Here is a 23,423-nt window from a genome sequence, read left to right as displayed (position 1 = left end):
CTGAATTCGGCACACTATTTGCTTTCCCTTTCTGTGCCCCCGGTGAAGAGCCATCGGTGCCAGTACTGTAGCTCTTCACTGTCAGAAGGGAATTTCTGACAGTCAGTCAGGAATGCCCTTCCTCACGGCAGTGTCTGTAGCGCTGTACTCTCACATTACAGCGGTATAATCGCTGCTGTGAGGAAGGGCGTTCCTGACTCACTGTCAGAAACTCCTTTCTGACAGTGAAGAGCTACGGTATCAGCACTGATAGCTCTTCACCGGGGGCACAGAAAGGGAAAGCCGAAGTGCGCTGAATTCATTCACTGTCGGCTTTCCAGTGGTGTATTAAACCGCATGTGTCCCAAATGGTGAAAGGTCCTCTTTAAATAATAATTGCAATGTTATGTCCCCTGCACTTAAAACATCTTAAAGGGTACCTGAAGGTAATGGATACTGATGATCTATCCACATGATAAGTCATCAATATCTTATCAGTAGGTGTCTGACATCGGGACCCCACACATATTGGCTGTTTCAGCTGCCTGAAGCTGGATACAAGGTATACATCTAGTAGCAACTAGGCTCCTAGTCAAGTGAATGGGAGCAAAGCTGCAGTTCCAAGTAGCCATCAATACTGTGTATGGACCCGCAACCTGTATACATCTTACGACTCTGTACATTGTAATGATGGCACTGGAGAACTGCAGTTCCCGTTCACTTGAATAAGAGCCGAGCTGCCTCCAACCATTTACTTCCATATACAGCTTCAGGCAGCTGAAACAGTTGATCTGAGTGAGACATTAATAAGCATTATGTTCAGGTCCCGGAGAACCACTTTATCATATTCCTAAAGTGCCACATTGCAGAAACACAGTGTTTTTGAAACACAGATTTTGCTGCAATTTTATGAGCCAAATTCAGGAGTGGATTAAACAGAAGGGAAACTTCTAAGAACTTCCTTTATATTTTCCAATCCTTTTCAAGCCACTTCTAAATTTGGTTAAAAAAAAAAACCGCAGCAAAATCTATAACAAAAAACACTGCATTTCTGCAACATGGGGCCTCAGCCTAAAGCCTATTAGTCTATTCACATTAGATGATGATCAGATGAAATGGCTAATTTCAGCAGTCAATCAATCATTAAAATATTATTAAAGTTCATTCATGAGTCATAGTGAGCAACAGCAGATTTTGCCTAATAAACAATTGGGAATTTTTGGCCAGCAATTGACCATAAATATTAGTACTTGTTATGATGAGTTGCCTTTGGCCGGTCATCAGCCAGTTTGCACAGACTCACCCTGACTAATTTATGAAAACGGTCATAAAGAAAAATGGTTTTAGTTGCCCATTGCAACCAATTACAGCACAGCTTCCATTTTATAGTGCCATTGAAAAATGAAAGCTGTGCTGAGATTAGTTGCTATGGGCAACTAAGACTATTTTTCCTTATGACACTGCGCTTTTATCGTTATCAGACAGTTCAGTTGTAAAAGGTATCAAAACTTAAAGATGCCTGGTGTCCTCTGAGATGAGTCCTATGATGGACTCTGGCACACGATCTCTGTGTGCAGTGAAGATTAGGTCCACATCACATGTGCCCAAAGTGTAAAGCACATGCAGTGCTGTGGGATGGACTGACCTTGGCTGTACTGCATAAAATTTGCAGGTTCCATAGTCCTTCAGTGGACTCATTTTAGCAGAAACTGGGCATCTTCAACCTTTGATTCCTAAGGCCCGGTTCAATCCTGCATTCGGTATTCCGTTCCGGGAGTCCACTTGGGGACAGCCCCCCACCCCGAAAGGAAACCTTTATGCATTAAAAAGTGGTTACCTAAGGAAACCACATGAACCCCATAGACTATAAAGGGATCCGTGTGTTTTCCATGTGGTGTGCGCACAAATCACGTGGAGAAAAAAGTATTGTATAGTACTCCACTCCTTGGAATTTAGGGCCCCACCTGTAAACTTTCCCAGGGCCCTACTTTGTCTAAAACCGGTCCTGTCAGTGGCGTAACTACCAGAGTAGCAACTGTAGCGGCTGTCACAGGGCCCGGGACATTAGGGGGCCCAGCGGGCCTCTGATGTTGTTGTTGTTTTTCAATAGGCTGTTACCTGCTGGAGTAACCCCCTATTTACTTACTGATCACTGCTTTTGCTGAAATGAGTGCACAGGCAGAGTACAGAGAATTACCTATGCAGACCACTGTTAATCTAGGAAGCTTTATGCTCAGGCAGTTTCATGTGACAAAAGCTGACTTAAATAGTCCACATGTGCAGGACCTTAGCTGGGAAAAAAGTGCAAAGGGAAAGCAAAACCTACAAGTGAGGACCGGAATACAGGACTTGTTGTCTAGAAGAAGAGTGTAACAAGAAGCTGTGGCCAGATACTACTACAAGTTTAAACAAAAACTTCCTATTTTGCTGTATATCTGTCTGACAAAGGAGCCCCTGCATCTTAAAACATTGGCATTGTAGTTTGGTAGGTGATCTAGTGTATATTTTCATATAAGCTTGTGTGTCCCATTTAATACAATATTCTAACATATTATTTTAGGTACAGTATAAATAAGGTTTTTGTTTGTTTGTTTTCTTTTAAACTTGTACCAGTCATACTCGAGTATAGGTATACTGATAATATTTTCTCTTCTTGTAGGAAATGGAACATTGATTGGGGCATCTGCCAATGTTGTATGTGCTGGAATTGCAGAACAGCATGGATATGGATTTTCCTTTATGGAATTTTTCAGGTATGGTTTGCTTGGGAAATACAACTGATACATGGTTTATATTTCATGGACTGAATATACCCATCTGAAACTGACATAAAGAAAATTTTCTGACAGTGCATTATTATATTGTCACGTGTTTTGCTTATTAGATGTTTCTAAACTTAATGCAAATGCAGTAATCTATAAACTGATGGGAACAATGATTCTATTTGAGGTTCAAAAATCCTTTATATTCTGCAAATACTGGCAAATAAAGGAACATTGAAGGTGTCTGCAGGGAATGGTAGGACCAGCTGGGCGTCTTTGTCTAGGAATATGCCACAAGCTTTGATTGATACTCAAAGAAAACAAAATGTTCACAAAACCGTTCTGTGTAAGTTATAATTTGAATCCCATCAGTATGCTTTATAAGTAATTCAAGGTGTATTAATATATGCCTCTTAAAATGTACACTGTTATCACAGAAAACAGATTGTTTCAGTTCCTGAAATTTTGTGACACATACTTTTAACAAAATTATTCACAGTAGGTAACTCAATTTATCCCTTTCTGTAAATGGTGGCCAATAAAGCGTACAATGCAATGCTTTTAGTTGGCCCTGCCATTCCCACTTGTGTGAAGGATTAATGGAATTTCCTACTGTTGTTTTATCTGATGATTTGGTTTAAGCTATACATAAAATGTGTGAAATATTATGCATTGGGAATCCACAAACCTTTTAGCAGCTGGCTTAAAAAAATAAATAAATATAAAAAAGATTTTCTTAATGGCATTCCATTAGTGAATGTAAAAATACTTCATGCGAATGAGAGCGAATGACAAACAAACAAGAAGCGTACAATACAACTGAATCACTAAATGGTTGCTAGTGAGGTTTTAATCTCCAAATTCAGAAATGTAGTTGTCTGGATTTATCCATGCTTGACTTACGGGTTGGTTCATTCTTGTTTGATGGTTGACATTTGGAGCTGTCATATATGAAGATGAGCCCCACTACTAGAAGTGATGTTATAAAGTCAATGGTTGTATTCTTGCTTGTGATGCTATAGGACCATACTATAATTATATACATTTTTCTATCTTTAGAACACAAATACAACCCTCTCAGCCATAAAAAAGAAGGATGTTAAATACATGCTATGGACTGTTACATTCCTAAATATTAGCAAATGATTCTCACAGTAAGAAATATGATTAACTGTTATGTTACTAGTAATCAGTCTCCAAACATTATGGCGGATTTCTCAGTGGTGACCGATATATATGGCTGTGTTCACAGTAGAATCCTTTAAGCTTGGCTGCTAGAAAATTCTCACGGCTCATTAAATTTCTATATTGAGAATTTATTCAGCATTGTAATTCAACATTTGTGTAGAAGACCATCTAATGTGTTACTCTTGGCTGTCTAACGTTAATAATAGAATACCAGCTGATTTGTTTTCAGCTGGCTAGTGTCAGCTCGCATTTTGGAAATAATATGCAATTAGCACAATTGTAAAAAAATCTTGTATTAATACAGATGGTCTTGGTAAACGTCTTTGTGGCCATATGTATGCTATATATAGTATAAGTCATATACATGCATGTATATTTTGTGTATATTGCACTGTTCTTTTACTGAAGGGATGTTGTAGCTGTGCCTTTGGTGTAAAGGTAAATATACTGTATTATTGTAGGACTATTTGGTCTAGCTTTTATACTGTACCTCTCCCACATGCAGTTTAGACTGAATAAGGGGGTGTTCACACTTGCGCCTGTGTCTGCCCACCGGTTCTCCGTTCTATTCCCAAGGGAAACTGGACAGGAGACTGCTTCCCGGTGGTCACATTCAAAACCCATTCATTAGAATGGGTTTTTAAAGCAAACCACCGATGTCCATATGCAGCCTCTCCATAGGAAAACCGTTTTTTTTGGACAGACACAAAGTCCTGCATGTCTGACTTTGTGTCCGGGCAAAAAAAATGGTTTCCCCCTCGGAGAGGCCTCAAACAAACACCGGCGGTTTGCTTTAAAAACCCATTCAAATGAATTGGTTTTAAAACTGACCACCAGGAAGCCATCCCCTATGCAGTTTTCCTGGGGAATAGGACAGAGCCCCATGCATGGACACGGGCGCAAGTGTGAACGCCCACTAAACTGTGCAACAAAATCACTCTTTTGGCACTATGGGGCCATGGTGACTTTCAAGTAAGCCAATACAATGTACTACAGTTTTAATAAACATATAGACTGGTAATTGCTCGAAATAATTCAGTTTCATAGGGGGCAGGGTTAATCCAGGACCTCTTTTCCATATTTGTGTGCTGTGAACATTGACAAAGTCTTAATAGAAATTGACCTATCAGATAAAACTAGAAAAGCACAGAAATCTCTCATAGAAGACCAATTCAGATGGATAATTGTGAAATCTGTCATAGGATCCAGTCACTATTTCTATTGTTTTTTGGAAGAAAAGACATTTAGCCATAATGAATAGAGATGAGCGAACAGTAAAATGTTCAAAATTCAATATTCATTTCGAGTAGCCCTCAATATTCGACTACTCGAATCGAATATCAAACCCTATTATAGTCTATGGGGGGGGGAAATGCTCGTTTCAGGGGTAGGCAACGTTTGATCAAATTATACTTACCAAGTCCTCAAGTGAGGGTCGGGCTGGATCCTCCGAGAAGTCTTCTCCGTGCAGCGTCCCTGCGGCATCTTCCGGCTCTGAATTCACTCTGCCAGGCATCGGGCCTGGGCAGAGCCGACTGCGCATGTCTGCACTACAAGTGGGCATGTGCAGTCGGCTCTGCCCAGGCCCGATGCCTGGCAGAGTGAATTCAGAGCCGGAAGACGCCGCGGGGAAGCTGCATAGAGAAGACTTCTAAAGGTAGGAGAAGAACCAGCGTTGATTGGCCGACTGTATAGCATTCGGCCAATCAATGCTGGTTCTGCATCGAACTTTTCCATTCGAATATCGAGTGGTACTCGATCGAGTACGAGTATTTCGAATACCGTAGTATTCGATCGAATACCTACTCGATCAAATACTACTCGCTCATCTCTAATTATGAATAGCCAATCCGAAATACACTGGATATAGACGTTGCTTCTAAAAGTTGTAGAAATCTTGTGCAAATGCAATGTTTTAAAGAAGAGGCATAATATATGAATAATGTCAAGCAAAAGTTTGGTTTTGGTGCGCTTGATAGAATATTAATACAAACTGTCAACTCAAAATTTGAGTTGTGTATAAATGTTCTCATAGTGATCACCCAAAGTTCAATAACCCATAAACAAGATATGTTATCATTATTCAACATTATCTATGAATTTTCATGAATTCAGCTGTGTGCTCTTTTGATAAGCAATCAGGATCGTGGTTCATCAAATAATTGTAACAATGCTGAATCAGAACTGGCAGAGCTGGAAGTGACAAAGTAAAATAGCAAGCTGCAATGCTTCGATTGGGCTGGTTATCCTCTAGTGCTTTTTGTCAGTGTCACTTCTTTTTTTGGCTTTTGCTGTTGGTGTATGTCTTAATTGCTGTATCCGCATTCTAGACCGGGCTCGCTCTATTTAAATATTTATATTGTCAAAGTAAAACTAAATGAAATGTCCCTGCCCTCATCTTGCATTCAAAGCTAGTGTTAAGCAGTAAATTGCTGTTCAGTTTAGTATGTTTTTGCTCCTCTACATTAAACTTGTATGAGGCATAAACACTATCTTGTAAGACCATGCTAATAGTACTTATTTGTCTTTCCAGGTGGGTGTAAACTTTACCTAAACTTGGCTTGCTGTAAAACTGTGATAAATTATTCTGTAGAGTTTTCAGCCGCAAAGTTATATCGCAGTCTTAAAGCTCTGCTATATTGGAGGCAAATGTATGTGTTATTTATATATGTGCAATTTATATGTACAGTAAACCTGAAAAATATATAAAATATAGTGTATATAGATCTAGATAGATAAACGCAATATATATGCTTACAGTTTATAAGACTTTTCTCTCCGCATGTTTCGGGCGAAAACCCTGTGGGCCCCATTATAGCCTAGTTTCTGCTGGTGACCGCTTGTGAGGCGAAGACTGGGTTCACACAGGGTTTATTGGGCCGGATTTTGACATGGAATCCACGTCAGAATCCAGCTCAAAAAACTGCCTCCCATTGAAATCAATGGGAACTGGTCATTTCCTTTTTCCGTGAGCGGTTTGTTCCCGCTCGCGGAAAAAAAAAAGCAACATGCTATTTCTTTAGTCGGATTCACCTTGCGACATCCGCCTTGCGACACCTCCCTCCTGACTATGCCTCCTAACATAATCCGGAGAGGAATGCATCCAGTTGTGGCCAGACGTTTTTTGGACCGGAATCTGAAGCAGCCTCCACGTCAAATTCCGGTCTAAAAAAAACCCCTGTGAACCCGGCCTAAGGCTGAGTTCATACGGAGCTTTTTGTCAAGGATTTTGGAGAGGAAAAAATCCACTTCAGGAATTAGGAAATGTTTTGGGCCAAAAATGGCATTTTATTTTACATGAGGCATTTTTTGTAGCGTTTTTGAGGTATTTTTAGTTTTTTTTTCCCTCCAGCATAGTGCATGGACCTTGAAAAAAATGCTAGCATTTTTTTCACCTCCCATTGACTCCCGTTGAAGTCCTGGTTCACATCTGCCTTCAGTATTCCATTCAGGGAGGCTGCTTGGGGACCCCCCCAAACAGAATATTGAATGTATTAAAAAAGTAGTGAGCAATGAAAGCACATGGACCCCATAGACTATAATGGGTTCCGTGTGTTTTCCTCGCAGTGTCCGCATGAGTCATGTGGAGAGGAAAGTAGTTATTGAAGTACTTTTCTCTATGCCTGACTCGTGCAGACACCCTACTTTAATGGGGTCCGTGTGCTTTTATTGCTCAACGCTTTTTAATGCATTTGGTATTCCATTCAGGGGGTTTCCAAGTGGATTCACCAAACGGAATACCGAATGCAGATGTGAACCAGGCTTCAGGCGCCATGTGGCGTCCTGCAGCAAAAAAGCACTGTGGGAAATACCACAGTGGCAACACATTGCGGATGTTCCCACAGAACTTTTTACAGAAGGTTTGCATAGGTTTTCTCTGTGGACTTTCTGCTTCAATTATACCTATAGGTAAACCACCAGCGCTTCCATAAGTATAATTGACATGTGGCAATTTCCAAAACTGCAATGGTTTTGGAAATCACCATGTGTCCACAGCACGTATTTTAATGCAAAGTGGGGATGGGATTCACTGGAAAAGAGCAGTAGTTTACGTTACGTGGGTCACTGGCCTTAAGCAAATTCAGTTTCCATTTTTCAGGTCCCTAAGCAGAACTGAAGAATGGAAACCCAAACGCAAGTGTGAACCTATTAGTAAGTGTCTATACACATGTATAGCCAAAGAGACTTTTATAATATATTTCCTTAAAAGGGTTGTCCCATCACAAGGATCCTATCTATACTGCTTGATAATGTGGATGCAAGACTTTTCCTAAATACATTGCTTCAGCAAAACTGCTTTGTGTGTCCACTATATTACTTTATTCATTTTTTTTTGACACATCCCTTGACTTATCTGGTCATAAGTCAAGTGATGTATCTGCTGCTCTGAGGGGGGAGGGAGGAGGGACTAAGTACACGGGAGCGAGCCTGGAAGGGGGGGGGGTAGTTTTACCCTTTGGGGGGAAGGGACCGCCAATACAGACTGTGCTGGCGTCTACACTCCTCTCTATTACAGCGGATGCTGGGGAGTGTAGACGCTGGCACAGATGCCTGCAACATCGCTATGTGCCTGCCCTGCATGAAGCCAGCAGCGGCAGAAGCGATACTGCTATTCCAGAGGGGAGGGGGAGGGGGTGGGGTGGAGGAGCGGAATAACAGGAGCTCCTGCCGCTGCTGGCTTCATGCAGGGCAGGTACATAGCGATGTTGCAGGCATCTGTGCCGGCGTCTACACTCTCCGGCATCCGCCTCTCTATTACAGCGGATGCCAGGTCTGTAGTCGCACTGTGAAGGCTACACTGGTCTCACTATCTATGAGCGTGCACGCAGGGCCAGCGGCATCCCGCCGCTGGCTTTGCATATGTAAACCCCGCCCACCAATGACGCAACAAAGCCGGAAGAAAGAAGAATTTACAGCAACGAAGACTGGTGAGTATGCAACGTTGGAATACCCCTTTAAATTGTTTTAGGTGTTTAACAACTTAAAAGAGGTCAGTTCAGGCAAAACATCTGACCTTATAATGTACAAGCAGCTCTTATCTGCAAAACATACACGCAGGCATAACCAAGCAGTAAGCAATATGCCAATGAATGCAAGCAAACAAATGTAAATGAAGTAGTTTCAAGCATAAAGAATATTATAGGTTTAGTTTTGTTCATTACAAAGAAACATGTAACAGTCAGAAGTTTATGATTCATTTGTAACCTGAATAACCATAAGTGTAGATTAATAAAGCACTCCCACAATAATGTTTTATTCTCTTGCCTGTTAAAAAGGAATATGATGTCAATTGTAATGGAGGTAATCTTATCAGTGGTTGTATTTGAGGTATTCACCCCTTCTGATCCTTAGCTGTGTCATATCACTGACTGTGACTTACTCTGACTTTCCGACTGACAGTGTCAGGGTCAGGGTCAGTGTCAGTGTCACCACTTCCTTGCCCTGACATACTATTATGTCAGTGGTATGAGTCTAGTATTGTGAACTGTACTTTTATGTCATTTCATCTTGGACATCATCTTATCATCACAATGGTTTTTCGGTGATGGCCGTTGCGACTGGTCAGTCATTACTAACCTGTTACTATTACAAGATGGGGCAGTCAATAATTACACATCGTGAAAGACCAATTGTAGTTCACTGGTGATCCCAACTCAATTCCCTTATTGCATTTGCTGAGAGGAAGCCGATCAGTTGTCTATTAGAGGAGTGTGCTGTGTTTTTGTTTAAAAAACCCAATATCTACTAAACCATGATTCATCATCCCTGATCATTACGCCCAGTCAGTCGGTGATCTCCCCTATTCTTTGTGTGGCTGATCAGTGACTTCTAATTTGCTGGTCACTTATTATATAAGCCCTTTATTGTCTTTTATCTTTTTCTTTAGTGTCATTTGTTCAGTATTTTTTATTCAGTATTTTTTGAATACTCTTCATGGGATTCAGTAACATTACAGCTACTTGACTTTTTAGCTTCTTATTCCTGCCATGTGTCTTAGAAAGCAGATAGTCACACTTTAGGTACTGCCATGCTCTGAAGGACTAAGCAAACCCATTACATTGTGTTTAACAAACTGCACACATTTTATTGAGCTCTAATTCTTTGGCTTTGGATTGCCTTTAAATGTAACCATAGTTTACTCTACACAGCTACAGTAAGATTATGGCACATGCCGTTCCTTTCCTTCATTACCCTCATGTATGTCCACGCCATATCCTTAAGTTCCAGCTAAACACAGCTACATATATTTCAATTCTGCATCCCTGTGGCTGATGAATGACTTTATCCAAATTTCCAGACTTTAATCAGATTTTCTCCAAATTTACATTCTTATTCTTGCTGTGTGCCCAGGTCAGACCTTGAAGGACCAGCTGACCACGGCTGCATATATTTAAGTCCTGCATCTCTTTAGCTGATCTATAACCCTTCTATCAATGATTTATAAACCAGGACTTGCTCCAATTTTTTTTTTTTTTTTTTTTTGTAATCCAACAGATGTAGTATATTGGAACACATTCACACATCATCAGACTTTGTTCCTACTTTTTTCTGAGCAAAACTTTGAGTACTACACGTACATTTATTTGTAATACAATTTGTTTTGCTGTTTACACATACTACACCTGTTCATGCATGTCGCATTTTCACAAAATACTCGATCTGATAAAAAGAATAATGGCTGCACAGTATTCGTATCTGAGTGGATTTATTCCATGTTTCCTCAGACAGCCTTTCATAGCCCTTCCATGTTCCATGGTGTGTCCTGAAGGACCAGCTAAACACAACCTCACATATTTCAGTTCTTGGTCCCTGTGCATGACCAGTTGCTCATTCATTTCTTGGTTTTATAATGCTCACTACACTCATGCTTAAATTCTTTAAAAGGTGTAGTTTCCAAAACTATGGCTAGCAAGGCACAAGATAATGACTTATTTGTGGAAAACATTTCAATATTCCATCTAGACCATTTACTGCACATTGAAAATGGGTTCAACACTTGTGTGCTGAGAATACTTACTACTAGAGATGAGCGAACACTAAAATGTTCGAGGTTCGAAATTCGATTCGAACAGCCGCTCACTGTTCGAGTGTTCGAATGGGTTTCGAACCCCATTATAGTCTATGGGGAACATAAACTCGTTAAGGGGGAAACCCAAATTCGTGTCTGGAGGGTCACCAAGTCCACTATGACACCCCAGGAAATGATACCAACACCCTGGAATGACACTGGGACAGCAGGGGAAGCATGTCTGGGGGCATAAAAGTCACTTTATTTCATGGAAATCCCTGTCAGTTTGCGATTTTCGCAAGCTAACTTTTCCCCATAGAAATGCATTGGCCAGTGCTGATTGGCCAGAGTACGGAACTCGACCAATCAGCGCTGGCTCTGCTGGAGGAGGCGGAGTCTAAGATAGCTCCACACCAGTCTCCATTCAGGTCCGACCTTAGACTCCGCCTCCTCCGGCAGAGCCAGCGCTGATTGGCCGAAGGCTGGCCAATGCATTCCTATGCGAATGCAGACTTAGCAGTGCTGAGTCAGTTTTGCTCAACTACACATCTGATGCACACTCGGCACTGCTACATCAGATGTAGCAATCTGATGTAGCAGAGCCGAGGGTGCACTAGAACCCCTGTGCAAACTCAGTTCACGCTAATAGAATGCATTGGCCAGCGCTGATTGGCCAATGCATTCTATTAGCCCGATGAAGTAGAGCTGAATGTGTGTGCTAAGCACACACATTCAGCACTGCTTCATCAAGCCAATACAATGCATTAGCCAGTGCTGATTGGCCAGAGTACGGAATTCGGCCAATCAGCGCTGGCCAATGCATTCTATTAGCCCGATGAAGTAGAGCTGAATGTGTGTGCTAAGCACACACATTCAGCACTGCTTCATCAAGCCAATACAATGCATTAGCCAGTGCTGATTGGCCAGAGTACGGAATTCGGCCAATCAGCGCTGGCTCTGCTGGAGGAGGCGGAGTCTAAGATCGCTCCACACCAGTCTCCATTCAGGTCCGACCTTAGACTCCGCCTCCTCCGGCAGAGCCAGCGCTGATTGGCCGAAGGCTGGCCAATGCATTCCTATGCGAATGCAGACTTAGCAGTGCTGAGTCAGTTTTGCTCAACTACACATCTGATGCACACTCGGCACTGCTACATCAGATGTAGCAATCTGATGTAGCAGAGCCGAGGGTGCACTAGAACCCCTGTGCAAACTCAGTTCACGCTAATAGAATGCATTGGCCAGCGCTGATTGGCCAATGCATTCTATTAGCCCGATGAAGTAGAGCTGAATGTGTGTGCTAAGCACACACATTCAGCACTGCTTCATCAAGCCAATACAATGCATTAGCCAGTGCTGATTGGCCAGAGTACGGAATTCGGGCCAATCAGCGCTGGCCAATGCATTCTATTAGCCCGATGAAGTAGAGCTGAATGTGTGTGCTAAGCACACACATTCAGCACTGCTTCATCAAGCCAATACAATGCATTAGCCAGTGCTGATTGGCCAGAGTACGGAATTCGGCCAATCAGCGCTGGCTCTGCTGGAGGAGGCGGAGTCTAAGGTCGGACCTGAATGGAGACTGGTGTGGAGCGATCTTAGACTCCGCCTCCTCCAGCAGAGCCAGCGCTGATTGGCCGAATTCCGTACTCTGGCCAATCAGCACTGGCTAATGCATTGTATTGGCGTGATGAAGCAGTGCTGAATGTGTGTGCTTAGCACACACATTCAGCTCTACTTCATCGGGCTAATAGAATGCATTGGCCAGCGCTGATTGGCCGAATTCCGTACTCTGGCCAATCAGTGCTGGCCAATGCATTCTATTAGCTTGATGAAGCAGAGTGTGCACAAGGGTTCAAGCGCACCCTCGGCTCTGATGTAGCAGAGCCGAGGCTGCACAAGGGTTCAAGCACACCCTCGGCTCTGATGTAGGAGAGCCGAGGGTGCACTTGAACCCTTGTGCAGCCTCGGCTCTGCTACATCAGAGCCGAGGGTGCGCTTGAACCCTTGTGCACACTCTGCTTCATCAAGCTAATAGAATGCATTGGCCAGCGCTGATTGGCCAATGTATTCTATTAGCCTGATGAAGTAGAGCTGAATGTGTGTGCTAAGCACACACATTCAGCTCTACTTCATCGGGCTAATAGAATGCATTGGCCAGCGCTGATTGGCCAGAGTACGGAACTCGACCAATCAGCGCTGGCTCTGCTGGAGGAGGCGGAGTCTAAGATCGCTCCACACCAGTCTCCATTCAGGTCCGACCTTAGACTCCGCCTCCTCCAGCAGAGCCAGCGCTGATTGGCCGAATTCCGTACTCTGGCCAATCAGCACTGGCTAATGCATTGTATTGGCATGATGAAGCAGTGCTGAATGTGTGTGCTTAGCACACACATTCAGCTCTACTTCATCGGGCTAATAGAATGCATTGGCCAATCAGCGCTGGCCAATGCATTCTATTAGCGTGAACTGAGTTTGCACAGGGGTTCTAGTGCACCCTCGGCTCTGCTACATCAGATTGCTACATCTGATGTAGCAGTGCCGAGTGTGCATCAGATGTGTAGTTGAGCAAAACTGACTCAGCACTGCTAAGTCTCTGCATTCGCATAGGAATGCATTGGCCAGCCTTCGGCCAATCAGCGCTGGCTCTGCCGGAGGAGGCGGAGTCTAAGGTCGGACCTGAATGGAGACTGGTGTGGAGCGATCTTAGACTCCGCCTCCTCCAGCAGAGCCAGCGCTGATTGGTCGAGTTCCGTACTCTGGCCAATCAGCGCTGGCCAATGCATTCTATTAGCCCGATGAAGTAGAGCTGAATGTGTGTGCTTAGCACACACATTCAGCTCTACTTCATCAGGCTAATAGAATACATTGGCCAATCAGCGCTGGCCAATGCATTCTATTAGCTTGATGAAGCAGAGTGTGCACAAGGGTTCAAGCGCACCCTCGGCTCTGATGTAGCAGAGCTGAGGGTGCACAAGGGTTCAAGTGCACCCTCGGCTCTCCTACATCAGAGCCGAGGGTGCGCTTGAACCCTTGTGCAGCCTCGGCTCTGCTACATCAGAGCCGAGGGTGCGCTTGAACCCTTGTGCACACTCTGCTTCATCAAGCTAATAGAATGCATTGGCCAGCACTGATTGGCCAGAGTACGGAATTCGGCCAATCAGCGCTGGCCAATGCATCCCTATGGGAAAAAGTTTATCTCACAAAAATCACAATTACACACCCGATAGAGCCCCAAAAAGTTATTTTTAATAACATTCCCCCCTAAATAAAGGTTATCCCTAGCTATCCCTGCCTGTACAGCTATCCCTGTCTCATAGTCACAAAGTTCACATTCTCATATGACCCGGATTTGAAATCCACTATTCGTCTAAAATGGAGGTCACCTGATTTCGGCAGCCAATGACTTTTTCCAATTTTTTTCAATGCCCCCAGTGTCGTAGTTCCTGTCCCACCTCCCCTGCGCTGTTATTGGTGCAAAAAAGGCGCCAGGGAAGGTGGGAGGGGAATCGAATTTTGGCGCACTTTACCACGTGGTGTTCGATTCGATTCGAACATGGCGAACACCCTGATATCCGATCGAACATGTGTTCGATAGAACACTGTTCGCTCATCTCTACTTACTACAGCACTAGAAATATTATACTAGAATTTAGTCTCCAAAATGAAGTCACTTTTTGGGGGTTTCTGCTGTACTGGTCCTTCAGGGGCTCTGTAAATACAGCATGGCATTTCAAAATCATTCAAGCTTACCTTACTTGAATTGTTGGCTATCGGTGCCCCATAGAAATCGATGTAAAATAAAAGAGAACTTCCCCCCATTGTCTTATGTTTGGGTAGAAAGTCAGTTTCTCTATTCATTCCCCAGAGACTTGATGTTGGTTTCATAGCAATGGATAGAATAACTGACTACCTGTGTACACATAAATGCTGTGTCGTGTGGAGGGTCAGTGTATCAGTCACATGACTCTGAGCTGAGGACCAAATAACTTGCAAACTCAGCCACTGGTAAGAAGTTTGCAATTTAAGTATGTTCTTTTCTAATGGGCCAGAGGAAAAAAAAATATGGACAGCATTTGAATGTCACAAATGAAAGTAAAGAAAAAGAATAAACCCAACTTAAGCCCATCAATATGCACTTATAAGTAACCAACTTAAATAAAAAATGTGTGTGTGTGTGTGTGTGTGTGTGTGTGTGTGTGTGTGTGTATGTATATATATATATATATATATATATATATATATATATAATCAGGAGGACCCAATTTGCACGGGTATATTTCATTTTCTGTTTATGTAGTGGCCCCATAAAAATTGTCCAGTGTTGCACTGGTGTATTTTGTATATTGTTTGCGTGTGTATCCATAAGCAAAATGTGATTATGTGTATCTCATTTTGGATATCAATGAAAAACCTGCGATCAGTTGTTATGGATACCTGGAGTAAAGTTGTGTGTATATTACCGTGTGTAAACGTGTCAACCACAGTGCCCTGCCCCTTTAAAGCTGACATAAAGCGGTGAAGAAAAATGGCTGGGTTGCTATGGAAACATAGAGTAAAACTCTAAGATGTGGTGCTCTGTGCAGAGCCATGTATCTAATCCTCTGACGTTTTGTACTGTGTGCAGAGGCACGTATCTAATCCTCTGGCGTGTGGTATTGTGAGCAGTGGCACATATCCAAATTTCTGGCATGTGGTACTTGCTGACTTGTGTATCTAATCCTCCAGCATGCGGTACTATGTGGCGATGCCTTTTATCTAATCCTCTGGCATGTGATACTGTGTGCTGACTTGTGTATCTAAACCTCCAACGTGTAGTACTGTGTGCAGACGCGTGTATATAATCCTCTGGTGTGTGGTATTGTGAACAGTGGCGCGTATCCTATCCTCTGGCGTGTGGTACTTGCTGACTTGTGTATCAAATCCTTCAGTGTGTGGTACTGTGTGGAGATGCCTTTTATCCAATCCTCTGGTGTGTGATACTGTGTGCTGACTTGTGTATCTAATTCTCCAGCATGTGGTACTGTGTGCAGACGCATGTATCTAACCCTCCCGTGTGGTATTGTGTGCAGTAGCGTGTATCTAATCCTCTGGCATGGGGTATTGTGTGCAGTGGTGCATATATAATCCTCCATTGTGTGGTATTGTGTAAAGACGTCCGTATCTAATCCTCCAGTGTGTGGAACTGTGCGCAGACGTGCGTATCTAATCCTGCAGCATGTGGAACTGTGTGCAGATGTGCGTATCTAATCTTCCAGCATGTGGTATTGCGTAAAAACATGTGTATCTAATCCTGCGGCATATGTTACATGCAAACCAGCTTTTATTAGGGGTGTTCCCCACAAAATAACAGGAATTCACAGCAGTTACTTCTTGCTATATAAGTGCAAACAAGCTTTTCAGGCAGTGTGTAATCCCAAAATAGGGATACAGAGCAATTAGTTCCGGCTATGTACGCTCAATCCAGATATCCAGGGTGTGTACCCCCAAAACGTAGGTGGGAGACACCGAAATTCAGTCCAGCTATGTACACTCAATCCAGATATCCAGGGTGTGTACCCCCAAAACCTAGGTGAGACACCGAAATTCAGTCAGGCTATGTACGCTCAATCCAGTTTTTCACGGTGTGTACCCCAAAACGTAAGTGGGAGAGACAGAAATTCAGTCAGGCTATGTACGCTCAATCCAGTTTTTCATGGTGTATAACCCAAAAACCTACCTGGGAGACACAAATTCAGTCAGGCTATGTACGCTGAATCCAATTTTTAAGGATCTACCCCCCAAAGCTAAGTGGGAGACACAGCAATTCAATCAGGCTATATCAGCTCAATCCAATTTTTAAGGGTCTACCCCCAAAGCTAAGTGGGAGACAGCCGTTCATGCTAATGTTTTGTGTCCAGTGGAAAGGATGGGATAGGATTTCACATAAGTCTGCCACCCATGGAAACTCATGGTGCAGAAACTGAGGGAGCTGACTTTGATGAACCCTTGGGTTTTGGAGATGGAACTCCATCAAAAGTCTCTGCTGCTCACACACCCTGCTCAACATACGATATTTAGGTTTTCAGCGTGTGGTGACTTTGCACAACAGCTGGTGCTTCAGGCAGATGTAGGCGTTGCTGGAGTATATTGAAGCTAGCACCAGGTATTGTAGACTTGCCAAAATGGGAACACAAGCGCCGCACTTTAACCAGTAGCTTGTGTAAATTGGGGTAAGTTGTTAGAAACCGTTGCACCAATAATTTGAAAATGTAGGCCATGTGTGGACCATGTGAGTTTGGAAAGCTCCAGATCTGTTACCAGGTTCCAGCCATTATCACATACGCCAACCTGCACCTGAGCCCAGGTGCAGCGGGGAAAAAAACATTGCCCTCTCATCCAGGATGGCATCCCGGACCTCGGAGGCACTGTGCTGTCTGTCCCCCAAGCTGCTGAGCTTCAGCACGGCCTGCTGATGTCTCCCCATGCCAGTGTTGCAGCACTTCCAGCTCGTAGCTGGGGTCGATTTAACGGCGGCGGAGGAGGGTGGTGTTTCAGCACTCCTGCCAGGAATATTGGGTGGGGAGACAACAGTTTGCGACCCTGTCCCAGCCTCAACTACATTCAGCCAGTGTGCCGCTATTGAGATTCAACGGCCCTGGCTGCATGCACTTGTCCACGCACCGGTGGTCAAGTGGAACTTTATGCAACTTAACGCAGAACTTAGGGCCCACCTGATGTTACAGGACATGTGCTGGTGCAAGGCTCAACTCACCCTAAGGGCCAAAAACACTGCTGGTGAATTTTGTTCCGTTCAAAAGGACTCTGTGTTTAGATTTGGCTCAGTCGCAGCTCCAGAACATGCCTTTGAAGGCAAGGTTTCCTTTAGTGGTTCCATCTCAGCAGGATGATGATGGTGAAGATTGGTTAAATCTGGTGTCGGATGTGGTTTCTGATCTACATCTAAAGTACTGGAGCATGTTGTTTGGACTATTAACACCTGATCAGAACCCTGTAGAGGTAATGTAGAATCCGATATTAGAGGACCATTACCGGTACTAGTAGTTGCAGCCAATTCTCCACCTTTGCGGTCCTCTAAATAAAAGTTACCCCCAGGACTTGATGTCAAAATGTTATCAATTTCCCAATCAAAATCAAGGTCAATGTCTGGGTCCTCAGTCCAATCCACTGCATCAATCCAACACAATGAGAGTGATGGTTCTGGAACCACCGTTTTAGGGGCTAAGAATTTTAAAGGGGCTAACCAGGGGTGAACCTACCCCTTTTGCCGCCCGAGGCGAACTACAGAAAGCCGCCCCCCCCCCGGAGGAGGGTGCGGAGCGAAGGGGCGTGGCGGAGCGAAGGGGGTGGGGCTTGGCACCGTTCACAGGCAGAGAGCAGGCACGGAGATGACCTGCTCTCTGCCTGAGCGTGAGAGGAGGCTGCTGCAGCAGCGCTGCTCCAGTGGCCTCCCCAAACCACCGCTCAGTGTTAAGCCAGTCCAGGACAGCTTGTCCTGGACTGGCTTAGGTAATCAAAATTGCCGCCCTCACTAGGGTCCTGACATAGCGCCACCTGAAGCGCTCACTTCAGGTTGCCTCATGGGAGGTGTGGCGCTGGGGCTAACACTCTGCTGGTGCAAGGGTCAACTCACCCAAAGGGCAAAAAACTCTGCTTGTGCAAGGCTGAACTAAGTTAAAGGGCCTAAAACTCTGCTGGTAAGAGGCTGAAGTCACCTAAAAGGCCTCAATCTCTGCTGGTAGCTCAGCTTAAGGGCCTCTAACTTAATTTTGAAGGGCTCACGTTATGGGCCATAAAAGTGAATTTTGGAAGGTCTTACCACATCACACACACACACATCCACAATGAGCATTCAGGGTGGGTACTGTTGGATTTCCCATTGCCTATTCCATCTGTGGTTGTCATGGGCAACGTGATTTAAAGGGGTGCTTGTTAATGTTTCTTTAGCTTAAATTTGGGTTTCTTTCCATCCATTTGGGGAAGAAAGAAGGTTTCCAGGTATTTTCCTACTTTGATAGAGGTTTTTTTGAGTGTGGAAAGTGTGTAGTTGATAGGCTGTGATAGTGGGGTAAAACTGTGACTTGGGCTTGTTAGATGCCCCCAGCCATGCTTCCCCTGCTGTCCACTTGCATTGCAGAGGTGTCACAGTGGACTTGGTGACCCTCCTGAGTTGAATGGTGGATTCCCCTGAAATGAAGCATTTTTCCCCATAGACTATAATGGGGTTCGATTTTCGATCGAGTAGTTGAATATTGAGCGGCTATTTGAAACGAATATCGAATATTTTACTGTTCGCTCATCTCTAATACTAACCTAAAAATATTTGTAGTGTCTGTTGTACAGGGTTTTTTTTTTAACCATTTTGTTGTTCGTAACAATTAGAAAAAATGCATCAAAACATCAGAGATTCCAAAACTGATATAACCAAGTACATCGGGTCCTGCAAACAGACATCTTCTGCATCCTTGTATATGGAAGCATAAAAAAGTTACTGGTGTATGAATATGGCAACTGCAGAAATTTTTTTTTAACCAAGTTTTGGATTTTTTTAAAGGAGTTTAAACATAAATAAAACTATATACATTTTATATAACCCTAATTGGACTGATCCGTGCAATACAAGTGTCATTTTGGCTGCACAATAAATGCTGTAGAAACAAAGTCCACAAGAAAATCACCCAAATGCACTTTTTTCACCCCTTTCTGAATTTTTTTTTCCCAGCTTCTCAATATATTGTACAGAATATAAAATTGTACCATTATGAAGTGAAATTGTCTTGCAAACAAAATGCCCTCATATGGTTCTGTGAAGAGAAAAATAATAAAGTTATGGGGTTTGAAAGCCTCAAAATCAAAAACAAAAATCAAAACATGAAAAATGGCTGTGGCAGAAAGGGGTTCAAAATATAGAAAATGACATTGGGGAATTATATATTTTTTATCGTAAAAATTTTACAATTATGCAAAAAAAGTTATGTACTGCGGTCGCAAAATCATGGCCGCAAAATAGCGCCGCGTATACGATCCCCGGCTCCCATTGAAATCAATGGGAGCGTATACGGCCCGCAAAATCTTACACGGCGTATACGTGCCACATCACGCGTCACTTTACTCTGTGTGAACTCTCCCTACCACAATGGGGATATGGTTTTCCTCCATGGATCAGAGGACATTGTCTGACCATCTGAGTACTTAACAAAAACCCTCTAAATGCTTCTGATAAACTGAAACATTAACAAAATCTGTAATGAGCTATTGTGTATGAAACACGACCATTATTCTAAATATAGAGAAATAAAGCACTTGAAATATCAATTATCTTGGCGTTAGATGTTGAATAAGTGTGTATATACTATATGTGATTGCATGTATGTACACATTACGCTAGAAACTTTTAAATCTTTAAAAAATGATCTTTTATTAGAAAATATTTTTTTTTAGACTTGTACGTACAATTTTCCAGCCCAATGTCTACAAAGAATAAATACCTTTTTATGTTTGCGTACATGGTTTCGGAGTACAGGGACATGTACTACATTCTCTTCTGCTCCTCTTGAGACTTAGTTAAATAATAAAAACTGTGTTGTAGATGAGAAAGAGAACCTTGTCAAGCTGGCGTATGAAAGCAGCCTCTTTCCACTGGGGAAAAGTACATGAAGAACATGGTCGTTCAATTAAGGAACTTTTAAAAACTGAAGAAATCCCTTCTGTTGTGGCATGCTGGCCAATAAAGCAATAATGGTATATTGCTTATTATTCAGTAATTGCCAAGTTGCATCAAAATTGTAGCTTGCTAACATGTACTGTATTTATACTCATTGCCAAGAAAATAGCGCCCCCAGATTTAAAAAAATGTCAGATTGCTACAACACTCTCCAATCCACCAATTAAGAAAAAAACACCTGCAGCGGTAGCGGCTGTCGCCGGGCCCCTAATGTCCCGGGCCCTGTGGCAGTTGCTACTGCTGCTACCCCTGTAGTTACGCCACTAGTTCCAGGATTATGGTCACTTGGCCTTGTCTCAGATATTTGTTTGCAACTGTATAGTTACACATGGCAATATGGCAGAACAGTATCAGTAATGGAATGGGGGCAGACTGCTCCGTGTTGTAAATGCCCACAGCCTCAGACAGAAGTGTAAACTGTGTTTCAGCCATAATTTGATTAGCAGCAGAAAAACTGATAGGGCACCATATATGAAGACTTATATATTCATAGAACAGACTGCCTAGGAAATCCCTGCACATATTTCAACTTTTAATAAAAAATCTGTACCCTTTAAAGTCGATGTCCTCTATTATTGACCTGTTATGATAGGGTTAAATTTGAACACCGTTCTTTACTGAAGGCAGCAAAGCACATCCATTTTCAAACAAGTTGCAACAAAAAGACCAGTAACAGCAGGTCCATACCAGCACCCGGTCTCCGCTTTAGGCTATCCGGCAGCTTTCCGTCTTCTGCCCTGAGAAACTGTACAGGGGATGGAAACCCGACAGTCAGTTTTCAAATCCATTAAACGTGAATGGGTTTGCAAAGTTTCCACCCGTGTGTGTCTTCTGCCTCTCTGCAGCGAAACCATTTTTTTTAAATTGGTCACAAAGTCCTGCATGTCCGACTTTGTGTACGGATAAAAAAAACGGTTTTGCCTCAGTGAGAGCCATGTTCCCATGGTTGAAGGCCTGCTCCCAGTGCACCATCTGCCTAACAAAGAACATTTGCACCTGAGGAAGGGCGAAGTTTACGCCCGAAATGTGTAGTGCGAGTTACCCAATAAAAGTCGTGTTGCCTCACCTATATGGTAAGCGCGGGTCCTTCTTAACCAGTCTTCAATTACAATTCTGTACTTCTGGTCCTCTACCTACACTTCATACACACCATTGTGGTGTGAGTTACTCTTCAGCTGCTTCCATCTCAGAGAGGGATACTCTGCCAAGTGATCCCACTGCTGATACTAAAGTTGTGTATTCACAGCCTACCAAGGTGAGCCGTATTCATAACATATCTTAACTCAGTTCTACACTAAGGGCTGCTCGGTGTCTTCTTTTTGTTTTTGAGGTTCAAGTTGAATGGATTTGAAAAATTACTACCGGGTTTCCATCCCCTGTCCAGTTTCTCGGGCAGAAGATGAAAACCTGCCGAAAGTGGAGACCGGGCAGAGGTCTAGGTCTAACCTTCCCTAATGGAGGTAAAGTTTAAGTCTTTCTGTGTAACCAGGCCTGAAGGGATAGTAGGGCCATAGTCAGGTGAAGGTGACTGGGGCCCCACAGCCAGCTAGATCATGACAATGGTAGTGTAAGACAGATAATAACCCGCCTGTATCCATTAGCATCACAGTACAGCTGCAGCAACACAGATTGACACCCATCTCTGCTTCCTGTAAAGCTATAAGCAGCACAAATGAGTGCCAGGCTCTGCTGCTGTGAAGGTATTGTGATCCTAGTGGAGACAGTGGTCAGGATATCATCAGTCTTAGCCAACTATTATCATACTTATGGAGTAAGTTCTCTTACTTTTTGCAGGCACCTCCTGATCAATCAATGTATCACAGATTTTAAAGGGGTATTAATGTATTTTTTAATTCATGACCTATTATTAGGATAGGGTAATCAATAAGCGATCAGTAGAGGTCCAATATCCAGGAACCCCACTGATCAGCTGATTGAAGGGGCTATGGCACTTATGTGAGCACTGTGACCTCTTCACTGTTTATATAAAATTCTGTTTGTTTTGTAGTGGCCATGTGATGTAATTACAGCATAGTCATATAGAAATGAATGGAATAGTAGTAGCCTGTAACGTAAACAGTGAAGGGGTAACAGCATGAGTGCCCCTTGAAACAGCTGATCAGTTAGGGGTCCTTGGTATTGGACACCTTTCTGACCTTTAATTGATGGTATATGATAAAGATAGGTCTTCAATAACAAGGAACTGAAATATCCCTTTATACAGGTAATCTGTTCTTTGACTTCTCCAGTGCTTTCAACACCATTCAGCCAGGGCTACTGAGGAAGAAGCTGAACCTTGGTGGTGTGGACCATCACCTGTCCAACTGGATCCTAGACTACCTGACAAACCGCCCTCAGTATGTGAGAGCCCAGGACGGTGTGTCTGACACATCTGTAGTACGGGGGCACCACAAGGTACAGTTCTTGCCCCATTCCTCTTCACACTGTACACTGCTGACTTCAGGCACAACTCATCCAGCTGTTACTTACAGTAGTACTCCGATGACTCTGCTATAGTAGGCCTTATCACTGATGGCGACGATAGGGAATACAGAGACTTAAACCGGGATTTTGTTGGATGGTGCCAGCGGAACCAGCTCAGGATTAATGCTGGTAAGACCAAGGAGATGGTGGTGGACTTTAGTAAATGGAGAGGTGCTCCGACCCCAGTGGAGATCCAAGGAACATGTATTGAGATAGTCAGGACCTATAAGTATCTGGGCGTGATCCTCAACAATAAACTAGACTGGGCTGATCACCTGGACGC

The 23,423-nt window shown here is 43.3% G+C and overlaps 1 protein-coding gene across 2 annotated transcripts in view; it reads left to right on the top strand.

The window, feature by feature from the left end:
* Positions 1–23,423, top strand: part of OCA2 (OCA2 melanosomal transmembrane protein) — a 226,507-nt gene that overhangs the window by 179,609 nt on the left and 23,475 nt on the right. For both annotated transcript variants that reach the window (XM_075265189.1, XM_075265188.1), the window contains one exon: positions 2,639–2,732. In XM_075265189.1, the coding sequence (XP_075121290.1) occupies positions 2,639–2,732 (94 nt within the window). The remainder of the gene's footprint in view (positions 1–2,638; positions 2,733–23,423) is intronic.

Source organism: Leptodactylus fuscus, chromosome 2 (genome assembly GCF_031893055.1).
Source record: "Leptodactylus fuscus isolate aLepFus1 chromosome 2, aLepFus1.hap2, whole genome shotgun sequence".
NCBI classification, from domain to species: domain Eukaryota; kingdom Metazoa; phylum Chordata; class Amphibia; order Anura; family Leptodactylidae; genus Leptodactylus; species Leptodactylus fuscus.
The sequence above is the reverse complement of the archived record's forward strand: the minus strand, read 5'-3'. Positions and strand labels throughout refer to the sequence as shown.